Source organism: Haliotis cracherodii, unplaced genomic scaffold (genome assembly GCF_022045235.1).
Source record: "Haliotis cracherodii isolate W230 unplaced genomic scaffold, xgHalCrac1.p SCAF_2, whole genome shotgun sequence".
Taxonomy (NCBI): Eukaryota; Metazoa; Mollusca; class Gastropoda; order Lepetellida; family Haliotidae; genus Haliotis; species Haliotis cracherodii.
The window spans coordinates 67,302,141-67,324,443 of record NW_027266275.1 but is presented as its reverse complement, the minus strand read 5'-3'; the positions used below and the strand labels follow the sequence as shown (position 1 = coordinate 67,324,443).

General features: G+C 42.7%; 1 protein-coding gene across 1 annotated transcript in view; it reads right to left on the bottom strand.

Moving 5' to 3' along the window:
• LOC139468397 (uncharacterized) overlaps positions 1 to 22,303 on the bottom strand; it is a 45,438-nt gene that overhangs the window by 21,106 nt on the left and 2,029 nt on the right. Inside the window, exon 2 of the mRNA XM_071250342.1 lies at positions 2,258 to 2,411. Within this exon, the coding sequence (XP_071106443.1) occupies positions 2,258 to 2,335 (78 nt within the window). The 5' untranslated portion in view covers positions 2,336 to 2,411. The remainder of the gene's footprint in view (positions 1 to 2,257; positions 2,412 to 22,303) is intronic.

The window sequence follows — 22,303 nt, the reverse complement described above, 5'->3', positions numbered from 1 at the left end:
CTAGTGGGGAAATACATGCGTCTCATAACATGTGTAGAAGCAATCGAATATGGCATCATGCGTCTCCCTGAAGAGAAGCAGCTCAGTCCAATCACATTATCATTCCACAAGACCCACGTAGTCAGAACTGTCCAAATAGTACCGCAGGCAAGTGACAAGCTGTCAAAGTCACGTGGCTTATAGCCACACTCCTTGCAGCGAAGAGGCAGTTTTGTTCCTGCTCGGAATATCCGAATAGGTGAAATGAGGCTGGTTGCACAGTGCAAGCCAGTACCTTCAGCCAGCACCTCAGGCCATTTGTACCGCAGTGATAGACAGAACGACGGTGACTGTGTCGCTAATGATTTATTCACAGTTTCTTGACATCCAATTACACTTTTTAAAAAGGGGGTTTCTAGAGTTTGGTTCTTACAATATGCCACAATCTGTGTCCCACAAAGACATGTCAGTTGTTTATATTTTCACTGATGTTTCGTTTCAGATGTAATTCTAGTGGATAACTTTATTGATTTCTTTCGTTTTCATTTCGGGTTCGAATCCCAGATGTTTACTGATTATGATCTTTGGTTTGTCAGCGCTATACCGTACTCGTCGGTTTAAAAAGATGTACATGTCTACATCACCTTGGACTCCGGCCGTGATATTGCTGAAATACTGTTCAAGGCGGCGTCAAACCCAACTCACCCACTTACTCACTCTAACCAGAAGGTGCTTGTCATCAATGGAGCTCTATGTTTTCCGGTGCTACAAACGTCTAATGCCAATGAGAGTCTGCAACCATCAATATTAAACCACTCGATACCAGTCTGCCCATAAAGCGCACATCGAAATGTCGCTGTTGGCCAGTAACTGCAGGGGAGTAACATAACAACATAACAAAACCGATAGTTGTTTCTGAGTCATATAATTATTTAAGTGGTAGTGTGTGCTCCAGTGTTATGGAAGACGTCGGTTTGGAACATTCAGTTAATGCCATTTGACTTAATAACTTAATTCAATCGACTTGGAACAAGTTGTAGGCATGAAGGTTATAGTGAACGACTGAATCTAAACCGCAGATACTGTTATTGCATGATCTCAAAACATTTGCCAGATGTCTGTGTCAGAGTGAAATTGTGAAATTCAGAGTCTAAATGTTAAGGTCAAACACATTACATCAGTTACTGAAGATCCGGGGTAGAATAGGTCTTCAGCAACCAATGCTTGCCGTCAAAGGCGACTATGCTTGTCGTAACGGGCGACTAACGGGATCGGGTGGTCAGACTCGCTGACTTGGTTGATGCATGTCATCGTATCCCAAATGCATGGATCGATGCTCATGATATCAATAAGTGGATTGTCTGGACATGACTCGATTATTTACAGACCGTCGTTATACTGCTGAGTGCGGCGTTAAATAGCAAACAAACAAACAAACAAACAAACATCAGTAGTGTGTTACTCGGTCCGCTGTGTGTATCATTCTGTTGCCTTACACATGTTCGCAATATAAGTCTCAGGTGGCAATGGCATCTTGAGTGTCAGCCGACATAGCCTGGCTTGAACTTCAAATCATTACCATATTTCAAAAAATTGCTTCATGTTATCTGATATCAAATTGCCTATACGACATCTGATATGGCATACACTTAATTGATTAAATACTCAAGTACACATTCAATTACGTTCAGATCTCAATATAAAAGCTGTACAATTGATCTCTTTTTCAGTACTTGATATCTTCATGTAGTCCTTCGGTAAACGTAATTAGTTTAGTATTGGAGTCGACAAGCTTCAATATCTGGCCTATATAGCTGGTTGTTTAAACGTGAATGGTACATATTTACACAATCAGTTGATTGGAAGTAGATTGTGAAGTGTCCAAGTGTCTGTTAAGAGAGACAAGCACAGTTGGCTGTTTAATACCATTGCAGGCAATAACGTTGACCTATTCGAGACATGTTGTCGTGATGCCAAGGCTATACTATAACGGTGACCTTATCCGATTTGAGGCAGAGATATGCAAAGTAATACCACTGACCTACTCGGCTTGTTGCCGTGATAGACCTACCCACCTTGTCGTCATGTTCAAGACGAAATCGGCGACCTACCCGTCTTGTTGTCATGATGTCTAAGGCATTAACGGTTACCTACCCGCCTTGTCGTCATGATGTCCAAGGCATTAACGGTTACCTACCCGTCTTGTTGCCGTGATAGGCAGAGTCAAAATTTGTGACCTACCCGCCTTGTCATGTTCAAGACAAAATCGGTGACCTACCCGTCTTGCTGTCGTGATGTCCAAGGCAATAACGGTGAACATAAGGAGGACTTCAACTGTCTTCATCTGAGTAAACATCTGTATATGATGGCGGGCGGCGCTTGGAGAGGCGGGGAGGCTGGCTCATCCCCGTTGACGGCGTCAGCTGACTTATCTGCAACACGTGATCATTACCATTAGCAACATCACCACCACCATCATCATCATTACCATGTAAATAGTCGCGTTCTCATTGCACAAGGACATGTTCCGTCATCTTCGAAAATTTATGAAATTAATGACATTGTAAGAGGATAATGTCTACGGTGACGTTTTGGGCTTTTGGGTCGTTTCCTAACTATACATTTCTTTGGTAATATATTGCACGAGCACATTCTACCCAATGCATATGCACACGGTAGACTATGCCTTCATTTCTGGACACAGGCAACAACAATATTTCACAGGCATACCGAACGACTAGATAGAAATAGTTTAAGTTTACATTACAGGAAGATAACATTAATCAGAAGACAAACTCGAGGGCTGATTGCGGTAGTGTCATTTCTTGTTCTAACGCCACGGCTCGAGCAGGGTGCTGCTTGGCGTGACATGGAGGTGTGTGTGCTTGGAGTGACATCGTGGAGATGAGGGGTATGGTGTGACATCGAGCAGGTGAGGTGTATGGTGTGACATCGCGCATGTGGGGTGTATGGTGTGACATTGGGCAGGTGATGTGTTTGGTGTGACATTGGGCAGGTGAGGTGTATGGTTTGACATTGGGCAGGTGAGGTGTATGGTGTGACATCGAGCAGGTGAGGGGTATGGTATGACATTTGGCAGGTGAGGGGTATGGTATGACATTGGGCAGGTGAGGGGTATGGTGTGACATTGGGCAGGTGAGGTGTATGGTGTGACATCGGGCAGGTGAGGTGTATGGTGTGACATCGAGCAGGTGAGGGGTATGGTATGACATTGAGCAGGTGAGGTGTATGGTGTGACATCGAGCAGGTGAGGTGTATGATGTGACGTCGGGCAGGTGAGGAGTATGGTGTGACATTGGCCAGGTGGGGTGTATGGTATGACATTGGGCAGGTGAGTTGTATTGTGTGACATTGGGCAGGTGATGTGTATGGTGTGACATTGGGTAGGTGAGGGGTATTGTGTGACATTGGGCAGGTGAGGTGTATGGTGTGACATTGGGTAGGAGAGGTGTATGGTGTGACATTGGCCAGGTGGGGTGTATGGTGTGACATTGGGCAGGTGAGTTGTATTGTGTGACATTGGGTAGGTGAGGGGTATGGTATGACATCGAGCAGGTGGGGTGTATGGTGTGACATTGGGCAGGTGAGGTGTATGGTGTGACATCGGCCAGGTGGGGTGTATGGTGTGACATCGAGCAGGTGAGGTTTATGGTATGACATTGGGCATGTGGGGTGTATGGTGTGACATCGAGCAGGTGAGGAGTATGGTGTGACATCGGGCAGGTGAGGTGTATGGTGTGACATCGGGCAGGTGAGGTGTATGGTGTGACATCGAGCAGGTGAGGTGTATGGTGTGACATCGGGCAGGTGAAGTGTATGGTGTGACATCGGGCAGGTGAGGTGTATGGTGTGACATCGGGCAGGTGATGTGTATGGTGTGACATCGGGCAGGTGAGGTGTATGGTGTGACATCGGCCAGGTGAGGAGTATGGTATGACATTGAGCAGGTGAGGTGTAGGATGTGACATCGAGCATGTGAGGTGTATGGTGTGACATCGAGCATGTGAGGTGTATGGTGTGACATCGAGCAGGTGAGGTGTATGGTGTGACAACGAGCAGGTGAGGTGTATGGTATGACATTGAGCAGGTGAGGTGTAGGATGTGACATCGAGCATGTGAGGTGTATGGTGTGACATCGGGGAGGTGAGGTGTATGGTGTGACATTGGGCAGGTGAGGTGTATGGTATGACATCGAGCAGGTGAGGGGTATGGTATGACATTGGGCAGGTGAGGTGTATGGTGTGACATCGAGCAGGTGAGGTGTAGGATGTGACATTGGGCATGTGGGGTGTATGATGTGAAATCGGGCAGGTGAGTTGTTTGGCGTAATTGTTATGACAGAAACAATAACCGCAACGTCTCCGATGCCTAAACTATAACCTATTCTCCCCAATAGTGAACACACCGCTACACTGGTTGCGAGTTCACATTCAAAATGACACCTGACGGCATTTAGATGACAGGAACTGCTTTGTGTGCATTTCTCTGAATCCTCCTTAACCCCATGAACTGGGGTCTTGTACATTGTCTGGAAAACAAAGCTTCTTGCACAGCGGGAGACGCCTCAATAAATCATTCATTGCAGTAAACTTTAACTCTACCGTCGCTACTCCCCTTGAATAGGGCAACGCCTACGCGCCAAGAGACAGATGGATTAGGGCCGGCCACAGATGTACATGTATCACTGTAACTGCCATTTTTTTAATACAGAAACAAAGACGCATTACTAAGAAATCGATTTTATCGTATTTATCTTGGGAGTCGGGGTTTGAATCAACATAAAAACTAATCATTCTTGAAGACGTGACTAACGGTTTGCTACGTTAAAATAAATGATGTGTCTCAATCGTGGACACATACTGCCTGGGTCGGGATGACACAACAAAGGTTATTCAGACCCTTGATGATCCGGGGTAGAGTAGGTCGTCAGCAACCCATGCTTGCCGTAAAAGGCGACTATGCTTGTCGTAAGAGGCGACTAACGGGATCCGGTGGTCAGGCTCGCTGGTGTGGTTGAAGCGCGTCATCGTATCCCAATTGCGTGGATCGATGCTCGTGATGTCAATCACTGGAATGTCTGGTCCAGACTCGATTATTTACAGACCGCCGTCACATAGCTGGAATATTGCTGAGTGCGGCGTAGAACAAACCAACCAACCAGGTGGTCAATGGTCAGCGGGTCAAATGGAGTGCCCAGTTATCATTCAATAACACTACACATTGCTTTTGTTTTAAACATTGCAAGACCAGTTGGAGTAAGCTAAAGATTCAAGGGAAATTCATCTTTCCGGATCTTCCGGAATGAATTTACGAAGTACTAATTCATCTCCAAATGTCCAGCACTTATGAATGGCAATATAGATAGATGCCATAAATGTTGGTCATCATGTCATGCACAAAAATAACGTTGCTAACTAGATAAGCTGAAAGTCCTTGAGCCATCGATAAAAGAAGGATGACTGTTACAAGCGTTTTAGTTTTCATATTTTTAAGACGTGTAATGTGGACTGTTTGATGTTACAGGGCTGTATGTCATATGTGTATTAGCTTTAAAGAACAGTGGTACTGTAACAACAATCGATGGTTGTAACATCGCATATGACGCAGCAATTTCTGAGATGTAAGACTTTTCGCATCCTTGATGTATTCATGACATCTGAAACTTCTCATGATATTTTTTATCTAAGTTCCAGCTCTATCAGTCATATTCGTGACCATGTTTTTTCAGTTAAATATGTAATTTAGAAGCCACGATTCAATTTAAAAAGTCATTCTTAGGTTTATATATCATATCAAAATGACAGATTTCTCGGCCTTGTGGTTTCTAAGAAGATATGTTTTTAGTAGTTACAGCACTACATATCCTCATACAGTGTGAGTATGACTCTTAAAGGTAAACACATTTGACTTGAATGCGGCGAACAGTCGCACAATGTTACTACTAATCATAAAAAATCAGCTACCTCGGATCTGAGAAAGGTTTCTCACGATTAGAAATCTATGCTAATCGTTATTTTTGAAAAAACACACCTTAAATGCTTATATTTACACCATGAACCAGTCTGTGTTATCATGATGCTAGACAGTAGTCGACAGTTTCAGGTTCGACCCTGGTTCAAGCAAGAAGGACACAGCATTATTGTACTGGCATACACATCGACTAGACAGAAGTAGTTTATGGCTACAGGAAGCTAAATAGTAACCAGAACTCTCGAGTTCTGTGGTAGTGTTATTTCTGGCGCTACGGATCGAGCAGGTCTGTGTGTATGTGTGTGTGGGTGTGGGTGGGTGGGGGTGCTTGGGATGACATCGAGCAGGTGAGATGCTTGGGTGACCTCTGACAGGTGAGGTGCTTGGGTGATACTGACAGGTGAGGTGCTTGAGTGACATCTGACAGGTGAGGTGCTTGAGTGACATCTGACAGGTGAGGTGCGTGAGTGACATCTGACAGGTGAGGTGCTTGAGTGACATCTGACAGGTGAGGTGCTTGGGTGACATCTGACAGGTGAGGTGCTTGAGTGATATCTGACAGGTGAGGTGCTTGGGTGACATCTGACAGGTGAGGTGCTTGAGTGACATCTGACAGGTGAGGTGCTTGGGATGACATCTGGCAGGTGAGGTGCTTGAGTGACATCTGACAAGTGAGGTGCTTGAGTGACATCTGACAGGTGAGGTGCTTGAGTGACATCTGACAGGTGAGGTGCTTGGGTGACATGTGACAGGTGAGGTGCTTGGGCGACATCTGACAGGTCAGGTGCCTGGGTGACATCTGACAGGTGAGGTGTTGAGATGACATCGAGCAGGTGAGGTCCTTGAGTGACATCTGACAGGTGAGGTGCTTGAGTGACATCTGACAGGTGAGGTGCCTGGGTGACATCTGACAGGTGAGGTGCTTGGGTGACATCTGACAGGTGAGGTGCTTGAGATGACATCGAGCAGGTGAGGTGCTTGGGTGACCTCTGACAGGTGAGGTGCTTGAGTGACATCTGACAGGTGAGGTGCTTGGGTGACATCTGACAGGTGATGTGCTTGAGATGACATCGAGCAGGTGAGGTGCTTGGGTGACATCTGACAGGTGAGGTGCTTGAGTGACATCTGACAGGTGAGATGCTTGGGTGACATCTGACAGGTGAGGTGCTTGGGTGACATCTGACAAGTGAGGTGCTTGGGTAACATCTGACAGGTGAGGTGCTTGGTTGACTTCTGACAGGTGAGGTGCTTGAGATGACATCGAGCAGGTGAGGTGCTTGAGTGACATCTGACAGGTTAGGTGCTTGGGTGACATCTGACAGGTGAGGTGCTTGGGTGACGTCTGACAGGTGAGGTGCTTGGGATGACATATGAAAGGTGAGATGCTTGGGTGACATCTGACGGGTGAGGTGCTTGGGATGACATCGAGCAGGTGAGATGCTTGGGTGACATCTGACAGGCGAGGTGCTTGAGATGACATCAAGCAGGTGAGGTGCTTGGGTGACATCTGACGGGTGAGATGCTTGAGTGACATCTGACAGGTGAGGTGCTTGGGTGACATCTGACAGGTGAGTTGCTTGGGACGACATCTGGCACGTGAGGTGCTTGGGTGACATCTGACCGGTGAGGTGCTTGAGTGACATCTAACAGGTGAGATGCTTGGGTGACACCTGGCTGGTGAGGTCCAAAGATGGACTTTAAAAAACATGTTTGCACCGCCTTTACATCTAAGCACTAAACCTGCAAGTACGAAATCTAATTCGTCGTCACATGAACCCTTTCGCGAACTTTCGTAAAAGAAAAAGCCCAACAACCTCAATTTAAAATTATTTCTTCAGCAAATCTGTGTCCTTGGCCCAAGTAAACCACGTTACAGTGGGCGGACACGTCATTTTAACTGAATCAATTTCAAGTTCTAATTTGCCCACTAGACTGAACATGTGATTGGCGCCGCTGTTAATCAAAAAACGATTTGTCAAAGCATCGACAGAAAATAGCCTGTCCCTGAACTCAGTGTAGCACAACTCAATCTATTTTCAACGTGTTCTAACGGTAATTTCTCTGGCGCTAGATTGACCCCACGCGGTCGTAAATGATGTCTTTTCGGGCTCAGCTGTTCTATAATACAAGTTCGTATAACACTGATATGTTGATTTATAATCCTATGTAAACCCTTCCATTGTGTGATGACATTTGGTTTGTAAAAGTTGATTGGTGCCAGAGGCGGGTCCAGGAAATTGAAAGTCTTTCGCCCCTATACCCAAGTTCGACGATCGATTTGCACGTCAGAATCGCTACGGGGCTCCAGCAGTTTCCTCTGGCTGCCGAGGTGGCAGTTCACATGTAAAGTGTCTAAAAGAGGGCGATGTGCACCCCTTCGCCCCTCTGGATCGGCCCGTGGGTGCAGTGTCACTACTGCTTACGCCAACACATACCCGTCACGTGACTCGTGGATTCCTTGTTCTTGGGGCCCATGTGTGTGGACGCCCAGATGTAATTTGTTTGTTTGTTGTTTAACGCCGAACTCAGCAATAATCCAGCTATATGACGGCGGTCTGTAAATAATCGAGTCTGGACCAGACAATCCAGTGATTGACATTATGAGCATCGATTTAGGCAATTGGGATACGATGACATGCATCAACCAAGTCAGCGAGCCTGACCCCCCATACTGTCAGTCGACTCTTGCAACAAGCATAGTCGCTTTTCACGGTAATCATTTTATTCTTAACCTATTCTACTCCGGATCTTCACGGATTCACAGATGGTACGAAGAATCGTGAAGCGTGTAACAACGTTGTCATTGTGCATGTGTTATTTTGCTTTGCTTAATCAATTGTGTATGAAAGAGATTATTTTTGTTCTTTCGAAAACCGACAAAAAAAAGCACAACATTATCAGAGTTGATTATGATATGAAATAAGATGGAGCGGCCTGGATTTCGATTCTTCGCGGAATGAAAGTTTGCCAAAGTAGTAAATGTAGAATTTAAACACACTATTTGAAAATGCATGTGCAAGTTGCCTGACCTAGAATGAATAGCTCTAAACGCATGCAATCACACATAATAAATGCACAGGGAATTTAAGCTCGTTACGGTAAGGTTAACAATTTGTTTCACCATGCTTAGAAAATAATATCATGGCGTTTCAGCTACAAATTAGCATTTATTCCCAGTGCCACAACGGAGCAGTTATGCAAATCTCTTACGTTTTGACTCATCACATTATCAAAGACCGGGGCTCGATTCACAAAGCAGCCGTAGCGCCATGCACGAGGGTCATATAGTTGAACGTGCACAGTCGTAACTCAATAACGATCGCTTTGTGAAATGGGGCCTTGTCCCCAGAGCAGTTGTAAATGGTGACTTGCACGTACACAACACACGTAGACGACCCCGACACCCGAGAGAGAAACCCTGACACCCCCACACGTAAGCCACATCGGTCAGTACAGTAAACACCATTGAAAAACCGAGGTGTCTGGTACCCGTGTCTGCTCTGGTTGGCACACCCTTCTTAAACAAAGTGTTGGCACTTTATGAACTAACTTCCTCATTATTTCTTCTTGTTGGCACTCGACCTTAGAGATTTTTACAAATATTAATATTCCGTGTCATTAAGACCCGTTGTCTGAATTCGAAATGAACACATCCCGTCGTAATTTAAATAAGCCCGTATCTGACGCTAACTGGTGTACTGTAATCATAAGGATGAGGAATAATTGACCAGATGTTTGAAAATTGTTTTACATATTTCGTTGCGATATAAATTTCATCCTGGTTTTATTGGGTTATATCATGCATCCTAGTTTTATTGTTATGTTGTGGGTCTTGTTTTTATTGATTTATATTATGCATCCTGGTTTTATTGGGTTATAATATGCATCCTAGTTTTATTGTTATGTTGTGGGTCTTATTTTTATTGATTTATATTATACATCCTGGTTTTATTGTTATACATCCTGGTTTTATTATTATCTTATACACCCTGGGTTTTTGTGTTATTTCTATGCATGCTAGTTTTATTGCGTTATATTATACATCCTGGTTTTATTGTGTTGTATGCATCCTGGTATTATTGCGTTATATTATGCATCTGGCAGTACAGTGAATCATAATATTCTGATACAAGATCTGATTCATTTCATCAAGCCTCTCTTATTAATCCCTTGTTTTTTTATATGACTCCAGTTGACCAATTCGCTGTTTTTATACTGTGTAGAGAGTCATCGTTAGTCTTTGTCGCAGTCGCGAACATTGAGTTAAAGCTAGTACATGTCATCCCTCTCAGGCGGTGTATCCTATTTATGTGATAGAAAATGTTTCCTATACCGTGTGACACAATAATAAAATAGTTCATATTTATCTTATATAAATTGACGACATTACTGCTTGACCTACAGTATGGCAACACCAAGTTGGTCGCAAGTTCCCGCAGTGACCGTGTTACTGTAAGACCGACAGGCGCTGGTATATTTTATGTAGGATGTTATTGCAGTATCTACGGTACCGCACCACGACGTGGGTAGTGTGACTGCAGGGTGGCACATGGACTGTGTTATTGCTGCAACACGGGGAAATATCTATAATCCAATCTGGCAGAGGACTCCGCGTTTATATGGCCTATCAAGTCGCGATCTCACCTCCTATAGTCAGCGTTCATATCATTAAGTCAATATTTGCTTCTTTATGCAGGCAATGCACTTCCATGTAATTGTGTTTTATGACAGTATTATCGTTCTCATAACGTCTGTGTTTACGAATGAACTGTTTGAAGAGAAATTTTTTCTCCGTTCTGACAGTTATGTCAATATTGCCAATCAATTGTCTACATATATAACAAAACATTACCATTTAGATGGCATTGTTGTGGACGTTAATGGTGAAACTGCACGAAATAACTAATATGATGCATATTTCGGGATGAAAACCTCTAACTTGACATGACCATGCGCGTGTTTTATACAAACTGACATCTTCATAGAAAGTGAGATCTTCAAAGACAGAATTTCATTGCGTTGTAAATGCTTCTGAAGTTACGAAAGTACAAAGTACGCTCAAGAGACTTTTGTCCACAAGATCTGCATAATTATAGAAAGGTTTTAGAAAGCGTTATTAAAGTTAGCACTTATATTCCTATAAGAATTGAACATTTACAACAGGTTCATGTTTTTGGCTTATAACCACACCAAAGGTAGATGCAATTCTAAAATGTGCCCAAAAGCCTCATTTTTGAGATAATCAAGATGTGGGTCCGGTGAACAATTGACCTGCCTTTGCATGTGTTTGTGACGGGTGACACCGGTGGGGCATCATCACGAATCAGCAGAACTTTGTCATAGTTATGATAACGGTTTTGTCACATATATTTTAAAATTTCAATTCAACATTTTTTTATGTCTGAGCTGTAAAGGCAATGGAAGCTAATGGCGAAGTGTTTAACTTGGGTCACGAACTTGCTGCGAACTATATTTCTCTCCAGAAGTTGGAGTTGCCTTTCCCCTCGACTTGGCAGTACTCAAGTACATGATCGTGCAAGTGGCAGAAAGAATGAAATGCTGTTTGTCAACAACATTTCCGAATAATTTCATAATACTATTTTTTTATGATAATTTTTCATGCTTGTTTTCTTTCTAGTGTTTTTATTTGTTTACAGCATACACATTACTAAATAAAGTTGTCTCGCAATGACGCTACATGTTCCCCTACACTGTAATAATGTGATAAGATTCACAACACAAACTAAACACCCCCCTTGTCCCATAATTTAAACGCGTTTACACACCTACACATGTTCAGAAATGTGACTAAAGTTTAAATACACCTACACATCACCTCGAACAACACTAGTGTAGTGATATTACAGGGTGAACTGTTTACCGCCAGATCCCGCCACAAGGCTCGGATTACATTGTGGTCGATTTTGAAAACTGTACGCTGAACAGACATTGTGTACTGGCATATCATGTTTTTGAATAGAGTGCACACAGAAATATTGAAACATTTACAGTCAAGACAGCTTTCAGGTACAATGTTGTATCACGTGACAGTCACGTGAGGGGAACAAGGTTCCATTGCGCATTCCTCCCAGTGACTCGATGACATGTGTGTGTGTGTGTGTGTGTGTGTTTTTGTTTGTGTCGGCTTGTACTAGTCCGAGCTAATGTCGATTTTATAGATACCATGCCGCACTTTAACATGACTCCGAGCGGACCATTCCTTGTCTTATCTCCTCAATGCCGAGAGTCAGTCAAGGTAACAATAAGTACCATATTTTAACGTCTTTTAGTATGAATCCCGGACCTTCCGCTCTCCGGGAGAACGCTCTACCGCGAGACCACGGAGGCGATCTAAAGCAAACGAGAAGTGGGCTGAGCGTGATACGACACAAGATCTGGATGTTTTACAAAACAGATAAATCTATATCCATATGGTAATTACAATTGACCAGGGATTTCAGTTCTAGGCTTGTATGTTTTTTTAATTTTCAATTAAGCTAAGTATGTCCACAGAGGTTGCGATACAGGGGCTGTTCGGCGTGAAACTGTTGTTGATGTGTTAATCACACCGTGAAGGAAGCTGTGGAAGCTAGTCCATTGAGTATATAGAATATGCTGAATATATTGATATAATAGTCCGCCCATGTTCGACAATCCGAAATGAAGATTTCAATCACATGTTTGAAAAGTAAGACGTTATCTTTTAATCTCATCTACGAAGTAAGAGCTTCATGAAAACGCTGTAAAAAGCTGATGGTTTTAGACGAATGCCATTCTCTATAAAATAGACTTCCTGCGCTTACAGATACATAGAACTATTATTTTAAAGACTAGTCTAGAGGACTAGTGTATAGAAAGGGCTTACTTCACTGGTCCTCCGCGTTTGTACACATATAGCTAGTCCTGCTTAAAGAAGACTTTGCTATGTTTACATTTTGTCAGTTTTATTCAAAGACTTGAGGTTGAAGCCTTGAGAACTGGTTCAGCGTTATAGCCCTCAAATGCTCCTAATCAATGAGGACTACCATCACTGACTTTAACTTGTCAAGGAAAATAGGTCCAGGTTATTCGAACCAAAGTGACCAACCTTCCATAGTCATAACAAGTCTCCTCTAAAAGCAGAGTCCATTTTACGAAGGTGAGCGTATCGTGTCCTACCGGTGGCACACGTCACAAACACATGCAAAACCATGTCAACTGTTCACCTAAAAACAGCAACGCGGGAACATATGGTACAAATCAAAATAAGGAAATGCACCGGCTTCATTTCAACTGATGCATCAAACATTGTGTCATAGACGTCCCACAAACGATCGAACTAAACCACATACTGAAAGTAGTTAAAGTTAATACTTTAAATGCTCTGTGTTACATCATGTGGAGGCCATTACGTTAAGCGTGAATGATCCAGATGTCTTTATTCGAGTCTGGCGGCGTCCATTGTAACGCAGGAAGAAGCCTCAGTTTCGTTATACACAGCCTTGTTGTCTGGGATAGCCCGTCTTATTAGATTACGACACAGAAAATGTGATCACAACAGCTAGATAACAAACATTAATAACAGCGAGAGACGCTAACGTCAATTTACTTCCTGGAGAAATGACATTTGATCCTGATGAAGGGATGTTTTCCAAGCCAGATGGGTCGGGTATACATAACTGCTTGACTACCAATTATTGTGTGTATTGTTCGATCAATGGACGAAACAGTCTTGCGACATGTTACATGTCACGACATGACATATAATTTTCCCCATCGCCGAACAAGCCGCTGGCGAATGCGAATAATATTGTAAAGGATACCATTCATAAATGAATCGGCTGTATGGAATAACAACATAGTGTCATATTTCTGAAATGAATAATGGGAGAAATTGTCGAAATAAGAATCTTGCTCGCATTATTTTCAATCTTCCGAAAATGGAAATTTGGTCCGGAATATAAGACACGGGTATCTACAACAAATAACGTTGTTGCATACCCTTTTATACAATCTCATTAAAATAAGATCTAGGTTCTCTCTGTCGCTAAACAAAGATCTGGTGACATCTTATTACGGGTCACGTCAGAATGACCTTTCGCGAACTTTGACCGACTACTGAAATGACTAACAAGAAGTCGACATCAGCCAATTAGAAAGCAGCTTTCTCGAGCTTCTCGGCACTCGTTTCAACCTGGCGACTTGCATTTCAGACTACGCTTGAGAAATATGTTTACACAGTTCTTGATTGAGATTTTGAAAACTGAACAAACGAATATTACGGAATGTCTACTATATGGTTGAGATTGTATGGCAGTGCTTCCCACGTACCGTGCAACGCCTCCTCCGTTCAAATATTTATCCCACGGAAGTGAGAGGCAGACGATAATTTTGACGGAATCAGTCGTACGGGCCGTAACTGTCGTTCGGAATACCCCGTGCCACCGTTTTCGAGGTTGCATGATTAGAAAACACATTCCGACTGTCATTTTCACGATCTGGTTAGCGACGCTTTGATTGGTCGGATGAAAGGTCGTTCTGACGTGACCCGTAATGGGATGTCCTCAGATCTTTGTTTAGCGAACTAAGATCTGATTTTAATGAGATTGCCTCTTATATCACATTGGGTGAGTGTGTTGGTGGGGGTGAGTAAGTTGGGTGGTTTACCGCCGCTTTGAACAGTGTTTCAATTATATCACAGCGTGACAGCTTTATGTAGGAGGAAAGGTCTCAGGCAGTTACATCTTTGGTGCAACACACGAACTCTGGTATTGTGCTGACAAAACCGGAAACATAATTGGGGCGAACTGGTATTTCGAATCCATAGTGACTATTGTTTCATAGAAAACGTAACTCTGCTTGGGTTAGTCTAGTATGGCAAAGGAAAACCACTGTTTGACAGAATCGAACCCGTTCATTAAGGTAAGATAACACCAGTTTTTTTAAACAGACTACAGCTGAGAGTTGTCTTCCGGGTAGTGTCGAACCCATCCGAATATCTCGGCTTGTATCAGTCACATCAGCCATCTCGGTTGGCAATGGGAAGAAACCATATTGGAACTATCTCCATTCACGTGACCATCACGTGACGCATGACGTAAATAGTGAAAAGTATTTAAATTGTTTTTTCACCTCTAAATCAGAATGTGTATTTTCTTTCTTTATTAGAGCGAAGATTCAAAATCAGAGATCATGCTGTATGTACTTACGCGGTTGGAAATTGCGGTACACTGACACAAGTAAACGTGTAATCTCACTAAACCTTCACTACACTATTACTGCTGTCGGAGCTGGAATTCGAGCGCGAAGACCGCCTCCGTGGTCTAGTGGATTGAGCGTCTGTTCGAAGAGCGGAAGGTCGCTGGGGTTGGATTCCCGAACGCGTCATACCAATATGGTACTTGTTGTTACTGTGCCTGGTGCTCGGCACTAATGGGCAAAAACAACGACTGGTTGGCTCGAAGTCAGTATACTGTGTCTGAGTGGGCTATCCGTGTTAAACTGCGGCATGGTATCGCAGTGGGCTAGCACTATGAATAGAGGCATTAGTCCGGACTAGTACAAGCAGCCACATACAAATGGGCACGCTCGTCGCTATATATGTAAAATAGTCTAAAACGCAAAGTTAAACCTTATTTCACTTCACCTCATATCACGAAGTGCTATCCAAATATTAGCCTTGCAAACTGAGGACAGAAACCTGCTCCCGTTCGCCCACAAAGGCACTCCGTCACCAATACCGCCATCGGTGTACGAACGCACACCAAAATACTCGCCCATACAAATACCCACGTTTAGTCACCTGTTTAACTGCAGTACAGGAGAGAAGGCTCCCAGTCTAATGCCCTTTTTCTGTGTATGTGAAGAGGTTTTCAAGTTTCCATAATGTTTTATTTGTTTGGACATAAATACAACAACCTCACGGCATATTCAAACTATGTTTCAATATTAAGGAGACGGTATTTGGCGAGTAACACTGCATCCACGGAAGATGTCAGGCTACAGCATATATTCAACCTATATATGACACATATACATTCTCTTTCACACCAAACCGCCTCCGTGGTCCAGTGGTAGAGCTTCCGCCCGGAGAGAGGAAGGTCGAGGGTACGATGCCCGGCCATTTCATAGCTAAATACGATAAAAGATGGTACTTGTTGTTACCCTGCCTGGCGTACGGCATTAAATGGCTAAAACTAGGACTGCTCGTCTCGGAATCAATATACTGTGTCTGAGTGGGGGGTATTCATTTTAAACTGCCGCATGTTATCTCAGTGGGCTGGCACTCTAAAATCGGCATTAGCCCGGACTAGTGCAATCCACACACACACACACACACACACACACACACACACACACACACACACACACACACACACACACGTCGCTATATATGTGCAATAATCTTGGACGCGATGTTAAATCTCATTTCAACTCAGCTCACCTTTCACAGCAATCCTGGGGTTCTACACATGCTTCTTAATTTGTAGAAACGGTCCAGATATCAGAAGTCGTATCATATGTAACACTGAGTGTTTCTGTGTAACTGGGTTTGTCATTGAATGTCATATTGATCGAGATAATATAAATAGAGTTGGCAAAGTCTAGTTTTAATGACCTGTTTCAAACGTGCTGCAACTGTCAATTGACCCAAGCCTCGTCCTCTTTAGCGAAAGTCAAGACCATCAAAACTCAATCTACCAAGCCCTGAACACATTTCACTGTCTTAATTAATGCTGTTTTCACCTTTCGTTCAAGGCAACATAGACTAATAAGTCATGAGAGACTTTACTTCTTCGCAGTGCACAGAGAGTGGCCATTTTTGTGGCACACCTTCAAGCACAGTTCAAAGCAAGTGTTTGCACAAAGGCAAATTAGTCGTTTAAAAGTAGCACTCGGAAGAGCAGAATTCTTTTCCGTGTCATCACCACGAGACCTCAGAAAACTGTGAGAACGTCCACCTGACAGATGAACCAACAAGACAATTAAAAGAAACCTTAATTCTCTGCAAATAGGCATACGCTCTCTTTCAAATTTCCCTTAAGATCCTCAAAGTAATCCAACTCCGAAGGCCTCCCAATTAGTGCCTCCAGCCTGGTAGCGACTTGACCAACACAAAGACACTATCAGTTCCTTCAAAATGCTGGAGTAAGGTGGTGAGGGGGCTAATTGCCTGCTTGTCGGTGTGAGTCTGTGGCCTACATTCGCTGGCGGTATGATGAATAGTTATACTAATCCCTAACACGTGAATCGCTAGGATTACATGCATGGCCTGACTAATCAATACTGATGATATTTCCCGGTCTGTAATCCCAGGTTCTTTAGTTTTAGCAGGTAATGCTGACGAGCTTAGTCATGTAAATATTTCATCATTGCCGAAAACGATTTCTGATCCAGAGTGGCTGATTGCTTGCTTTGGTTTATGAATGGTGGTAGGCCATGTGTGCCTGCTGGCGTAAGATGAAACGATTCTTTAGTAGGTGTTACTCTCACTGGGATACGATCCTCATGGAAACAGGTTGCCGACATGTTTGATTAATGAGAATAATAATACTGAAATCAAGACTGTGGATTGTTGTAATAATTTAATTTAATAATAATGTGTGTGTGTGAATTTGTTCCCCTGTGGACATCTTGTGGACATAATGACACCGGTTCAGTGTTGGAATGATTTTGGCTGTTAATGTTGAGGAATTACATTGACTTCAAGAGAACCTCCAACAGTAGTGTGTTCTCTTCAGTTCAACTACCAGCAGGACCCTCCTTGGCTCTCTCACGACCATATTCTGGTGGGGTTTGTGTGGGACGGGTGTGTGAGGAGGGGCAGCTGGTGTTGAGGGGCGATTGTTGCTAGAAACAGGATATCTTCAGCTTAAAGACAAGCAATTTCTTTCTCAGATAGATGGAGCAGACTTTTATCCAGGGGATCCAGAATTGTCTGCTTTCATTGCAAAACCTGATGCTAAATTATTATTTCCCGGGTATTTTCCAGAATAGCAAGTGTTCTGTCTCTATTGGGTGTAATAAGGAGATAAACCCAGAGCGTTTTCAAATTGGAGGTTTCGAACTTCGATTTGATACCTATAAATTTCATTTAAGCAGAATGCGATAGCTTGAGGTTTCAAATTTGAAGAAAATTTGTCTAAAGCAGAATATATGTAAACTTATAGTGTTCTGAAGAAAGTGAGTAAGTGAGTGAGTTGGGTTTAACGCCGCTTTGTTTTGACAAAAAGTGAATCGTACAGTATTAACTTGGTAGTGTTGACTATAGGTATATGTTTATCCAAACTATCGATTGTCAAGCATGGCATCGATGTCAACTATTGATATTTCAACGTGTCGATATATTGCCATGCGCCCCTTGACAAATCGGAATGCACCTATGGTTAGATGAAACCTTACATTCCGAGATGCACGAGAGAGTTAAAATCCCCTTCAAAAGTTGACAAACACCTTCCACGTGGTTGACTCTTAGATCAGTGATTGGTTAACCTTACACGCGCCACACCAGACATGTGTGGGCTGACCTTAACCCTTTCTATTCCGACAGCTAAGATATGGCATTATCATAGATTCATCTATTTCACCAGAGGAGGATTGGTTGAACTTAACCCTTTCTGTTACGTCAGCTTAGATGTGGCATTATCATAGCCTCATCTATTTCACCGGAAGAGGATTGGTTGACCTTAACCCTTTCTGTTCCGACAGCTTAGATATGACATTATCATAGATTCATCTATTTCACCAGAGAAGGATTTGTTGACCTTAACCCTTTCTGTCCCGACAGCTTAGATGTGACATTATCATAGATTCATCTATTTCACCGGAGGTGGATTGGATGACCTTAACCCTTTCTGTTCCGACAGCTTAGATGTGACATTATCACAGATTCATCTATTTCACCAGAGAAGGATTGGTTGACCTTAACTCTTTCTGTTCCGACAGCTAAGATGTGGCATTATCATAGATTCATCTTTTTCACCAGAGGAGGGAAGGTTTACATTAACCCTATTTATTTAGACAGCTCAGGTGTGGTATAATCATAAGTCCTCCTATTTCACCAGAGATGGGTAAGTTGACCTTAACCTGTTCCATTCAGACAGATCGAAATGCAGTTTAACAAAAAAAAAAAACCTTTCAAATAATTCATATCCGTATTTGTACTTTTAAACTTCACCAATGCCAAGGTCGGTGAGGGCGTATTTTTGCAAACTTTTCTTCTCAAAAGAAATTTCCACAGACTTCGGGAAAACATGAACCGCTTCACAAACTGTACCTCAGAGATACGGCTGTGCACTCGCTGAGAGTTAATGATCAGCAGATGGATTTTTATGGCGGTCTTACAGATGATGAAGAAATCCGACAATGCTTAATAATCTACTTTCCATTTTTAAATCGCATTGTAGTCGGCTAAATGTAATGTTCATTGATTGAGTGCCGATTGCTGCGGATTCCGTCTCTCCCCTACAACGATAATGAGGCGTAATTGGGATTTTTATGATCACGACATTTAGCTTTTCTCTGATTTTCAGTGTGCATTTATTGAGATAAAATAATTTGGCAAAATTAGATTCGAGATGATTGCGTGATTTCTGCAGAGTATGGAGCGCGGCACAATAACATTCGGCTCCTACAGATCAGTGGAGCGAGCTGAAATAGCCCGTGCAATTGGCAGTGCCTCTTGAAACCTTTAGATTGGCAATTTTTTTGCGTTCATTAAATTATCAATAACTGACTTGAAAATGCATGCATGATTCCCGACAGTTCGAAGAAAATTGTGTCCAACCAAGTATTAAAATGTCAAATAAGACTTATCTGATGCAAACACATAGAGTTAGGCATGCATACCTAAATGCATGAGTGTCTAGGTGGCTCGATGTTAGTTGGACAATCCTCGAGGATACTATTTCTCCATTCTATTATGATATATATACCCTGGACCCATTCGACACCAAAGCTTCGTTTAGGAAGTGACGTCAAATCTTTCTCAGCTCTAACTGAGCACAGATTTTTTTTCGCCCTTGAGGGTAATTTGATTGGACGGCTATTTTTGCGTCATTTTATTTGCATGAGCACAATAAGAAACTTGTGTAGCGAATGGGTCCAGGTTATTGATGTGAACTCGAAAAATGAGGACATTTCCAGTGGGCAGGTGGGTTTTAGTCATGCATATATTCAATATACCGTGATGTACATTAGAAAAGGGGCATAGGAGACAGACAGGGTCAAGGTCGCCACAGTGTGTGTACCGGGAGACCCCGTCTTGTGAGATCCAGGGCTCCATGAATGTCCGCACTAGGTGGTTCCCTATGTAACAGACATGGAGTGAGTGTGAAATATCTCATTCCTTCAGTTCCAGCGGGGCAACGAGTCGACAAGGTTATTGGGTCGGGATTAATAATTCAACACCCAGTAAACAAGGTTGCTCAGTTGCTGGACTATGCTACAGTTATTATATGAAGGCTAAGTATATCGCCAGGCTCCTAAAAGGAACCAATGCCAAACCATCATCATCATCAGCAGCAGCAGCAGCTTCAAGATCATGACGTTTGCCGTCTCCGTGGTGTAGAGGCTAGATGGCCTCCCCGGGGAGCGGAAGGTCGGTGGCTCGATCAACGGTCGCGTCATATTAAAAGACGTTAAAAATTGTACTTGTTGTTACCCTGCCTGGCATTATGGGAATAAATCAAGGACTGGCCACCTCGGAGTCAGTGCGATGTGGTATTCACGTTAAACAGCGGCATGGCATCTCAGTAAGTTAACACTATAAAACCGGAATTAATCCGGACTAATACAAGCAGCCACACACACCTGTATGCACGTCGCTATATAAGTGATATAATCTTGAACGCGATGTAAACCCCCTTCACCTCACCTCATCAAGTCTATCATCATCACCATCACCGCCATCCACTTTATTACTTGGTTTGACTATCGAGGGAGTTTACTCATGCAATTTTCTGATAATTGCGATACTATTGCTATATAGGTATCGACGTTTGAAGCCTATAAATTGAAATCACACTATGGTTGTCAGTGTAATGATGAAGTCAAGCGAACCAAATAAAATTATGCCTACATCCTTCGAGGTACAAAATAAGGATCCAAAAAATAGAAGAATTGACTTTCACTTTGTGTGAGTTCAGTGGAGCATGAACCGTCTAAGATTCGGGATCAAACTGTATGAACGTCGGAACTTGCGACGACGTTCATACAATGTTTGACCATCAATCAACGAAGGTCCATACTTTAATGAACTCACACAATATGAAAATCAATTCTTCTATTTTTTAGATCCCTATTTTGTACCTCGAAGGATGTAGACATAATTTCATTTAGTTCACTTGACTTCATCTTTACACTGACAACCACACAACAACCAGCTGTATCGCTGAGAGAGAAGAGCCCATGCATGCTAAAATTGTTCTACGGTGAAATATTTTGTAGTTTGGTGACAACAAATAGAATAATATATAATATCATCATTAGAATGAGAAATGTGTGTTAAGAACAACCTCTAAGTCAGTGACTTTGACAGTGGGTCTCAATACACTTGCCACAAGAACAGGGCGTCAACACGATCAACGTGACGGGGGAGATTTCCGACGTTATCAATGACCCTAGAGCGATTAGCTGGTAATCATCATTGATCAACTGACCGATCATTCAGAGGTGATTTGTAGATGTGTCGAATGTTTGTCGTATATTCATAGATTGTTGTAGAATGTTGATGTCAGTCTAGACACGGACCGAGGCGATAGATTGGGTGCGCATTTCTTCATTTTGTTCATTAGGATGGGTCGTTGCGAGGATTTTCTAACACGGGAATGCTGTCAAAGTTGAAGATCAACGTGTCCAAGTAACAACGTTTATGTATCTGTTCGTGCTAAAGAATGCCCAGGGGTTTCCCCAGAATGTGGAAGTAGTCCGTCCGATTCGAGTCTCGTGAAAACGTTTGAACGTCACAATTTGTCTTTTTTACGCTTATGAACGTCACTTTCACGTCAATTGAACAGCCGCTCGCCCATTGGAAATGTCGTATATCGTGTAAGCATCAAAATATATCAGAATATAACCAATATCAATAGACCTACTTTTCCGAACAACAAAACTTATAAATAAAAAACCCTTGACCTAATGTATGTCATTGTGGATATCATATATACTTATGACTGGTTTGACTTCCAATATAAACTCTTTTAATCATTAATATCTTCAAGGCACCTTAATACAGAATCCATTTTCAATTAGTTTCGTGCAGTGGTATATGAAAACATAATTAATTGTGGATATCGCTTTCGTTCGAAAATCGAAAATCTAAGGGAATTTATCGAAAATAATCAAGTAAACGTCT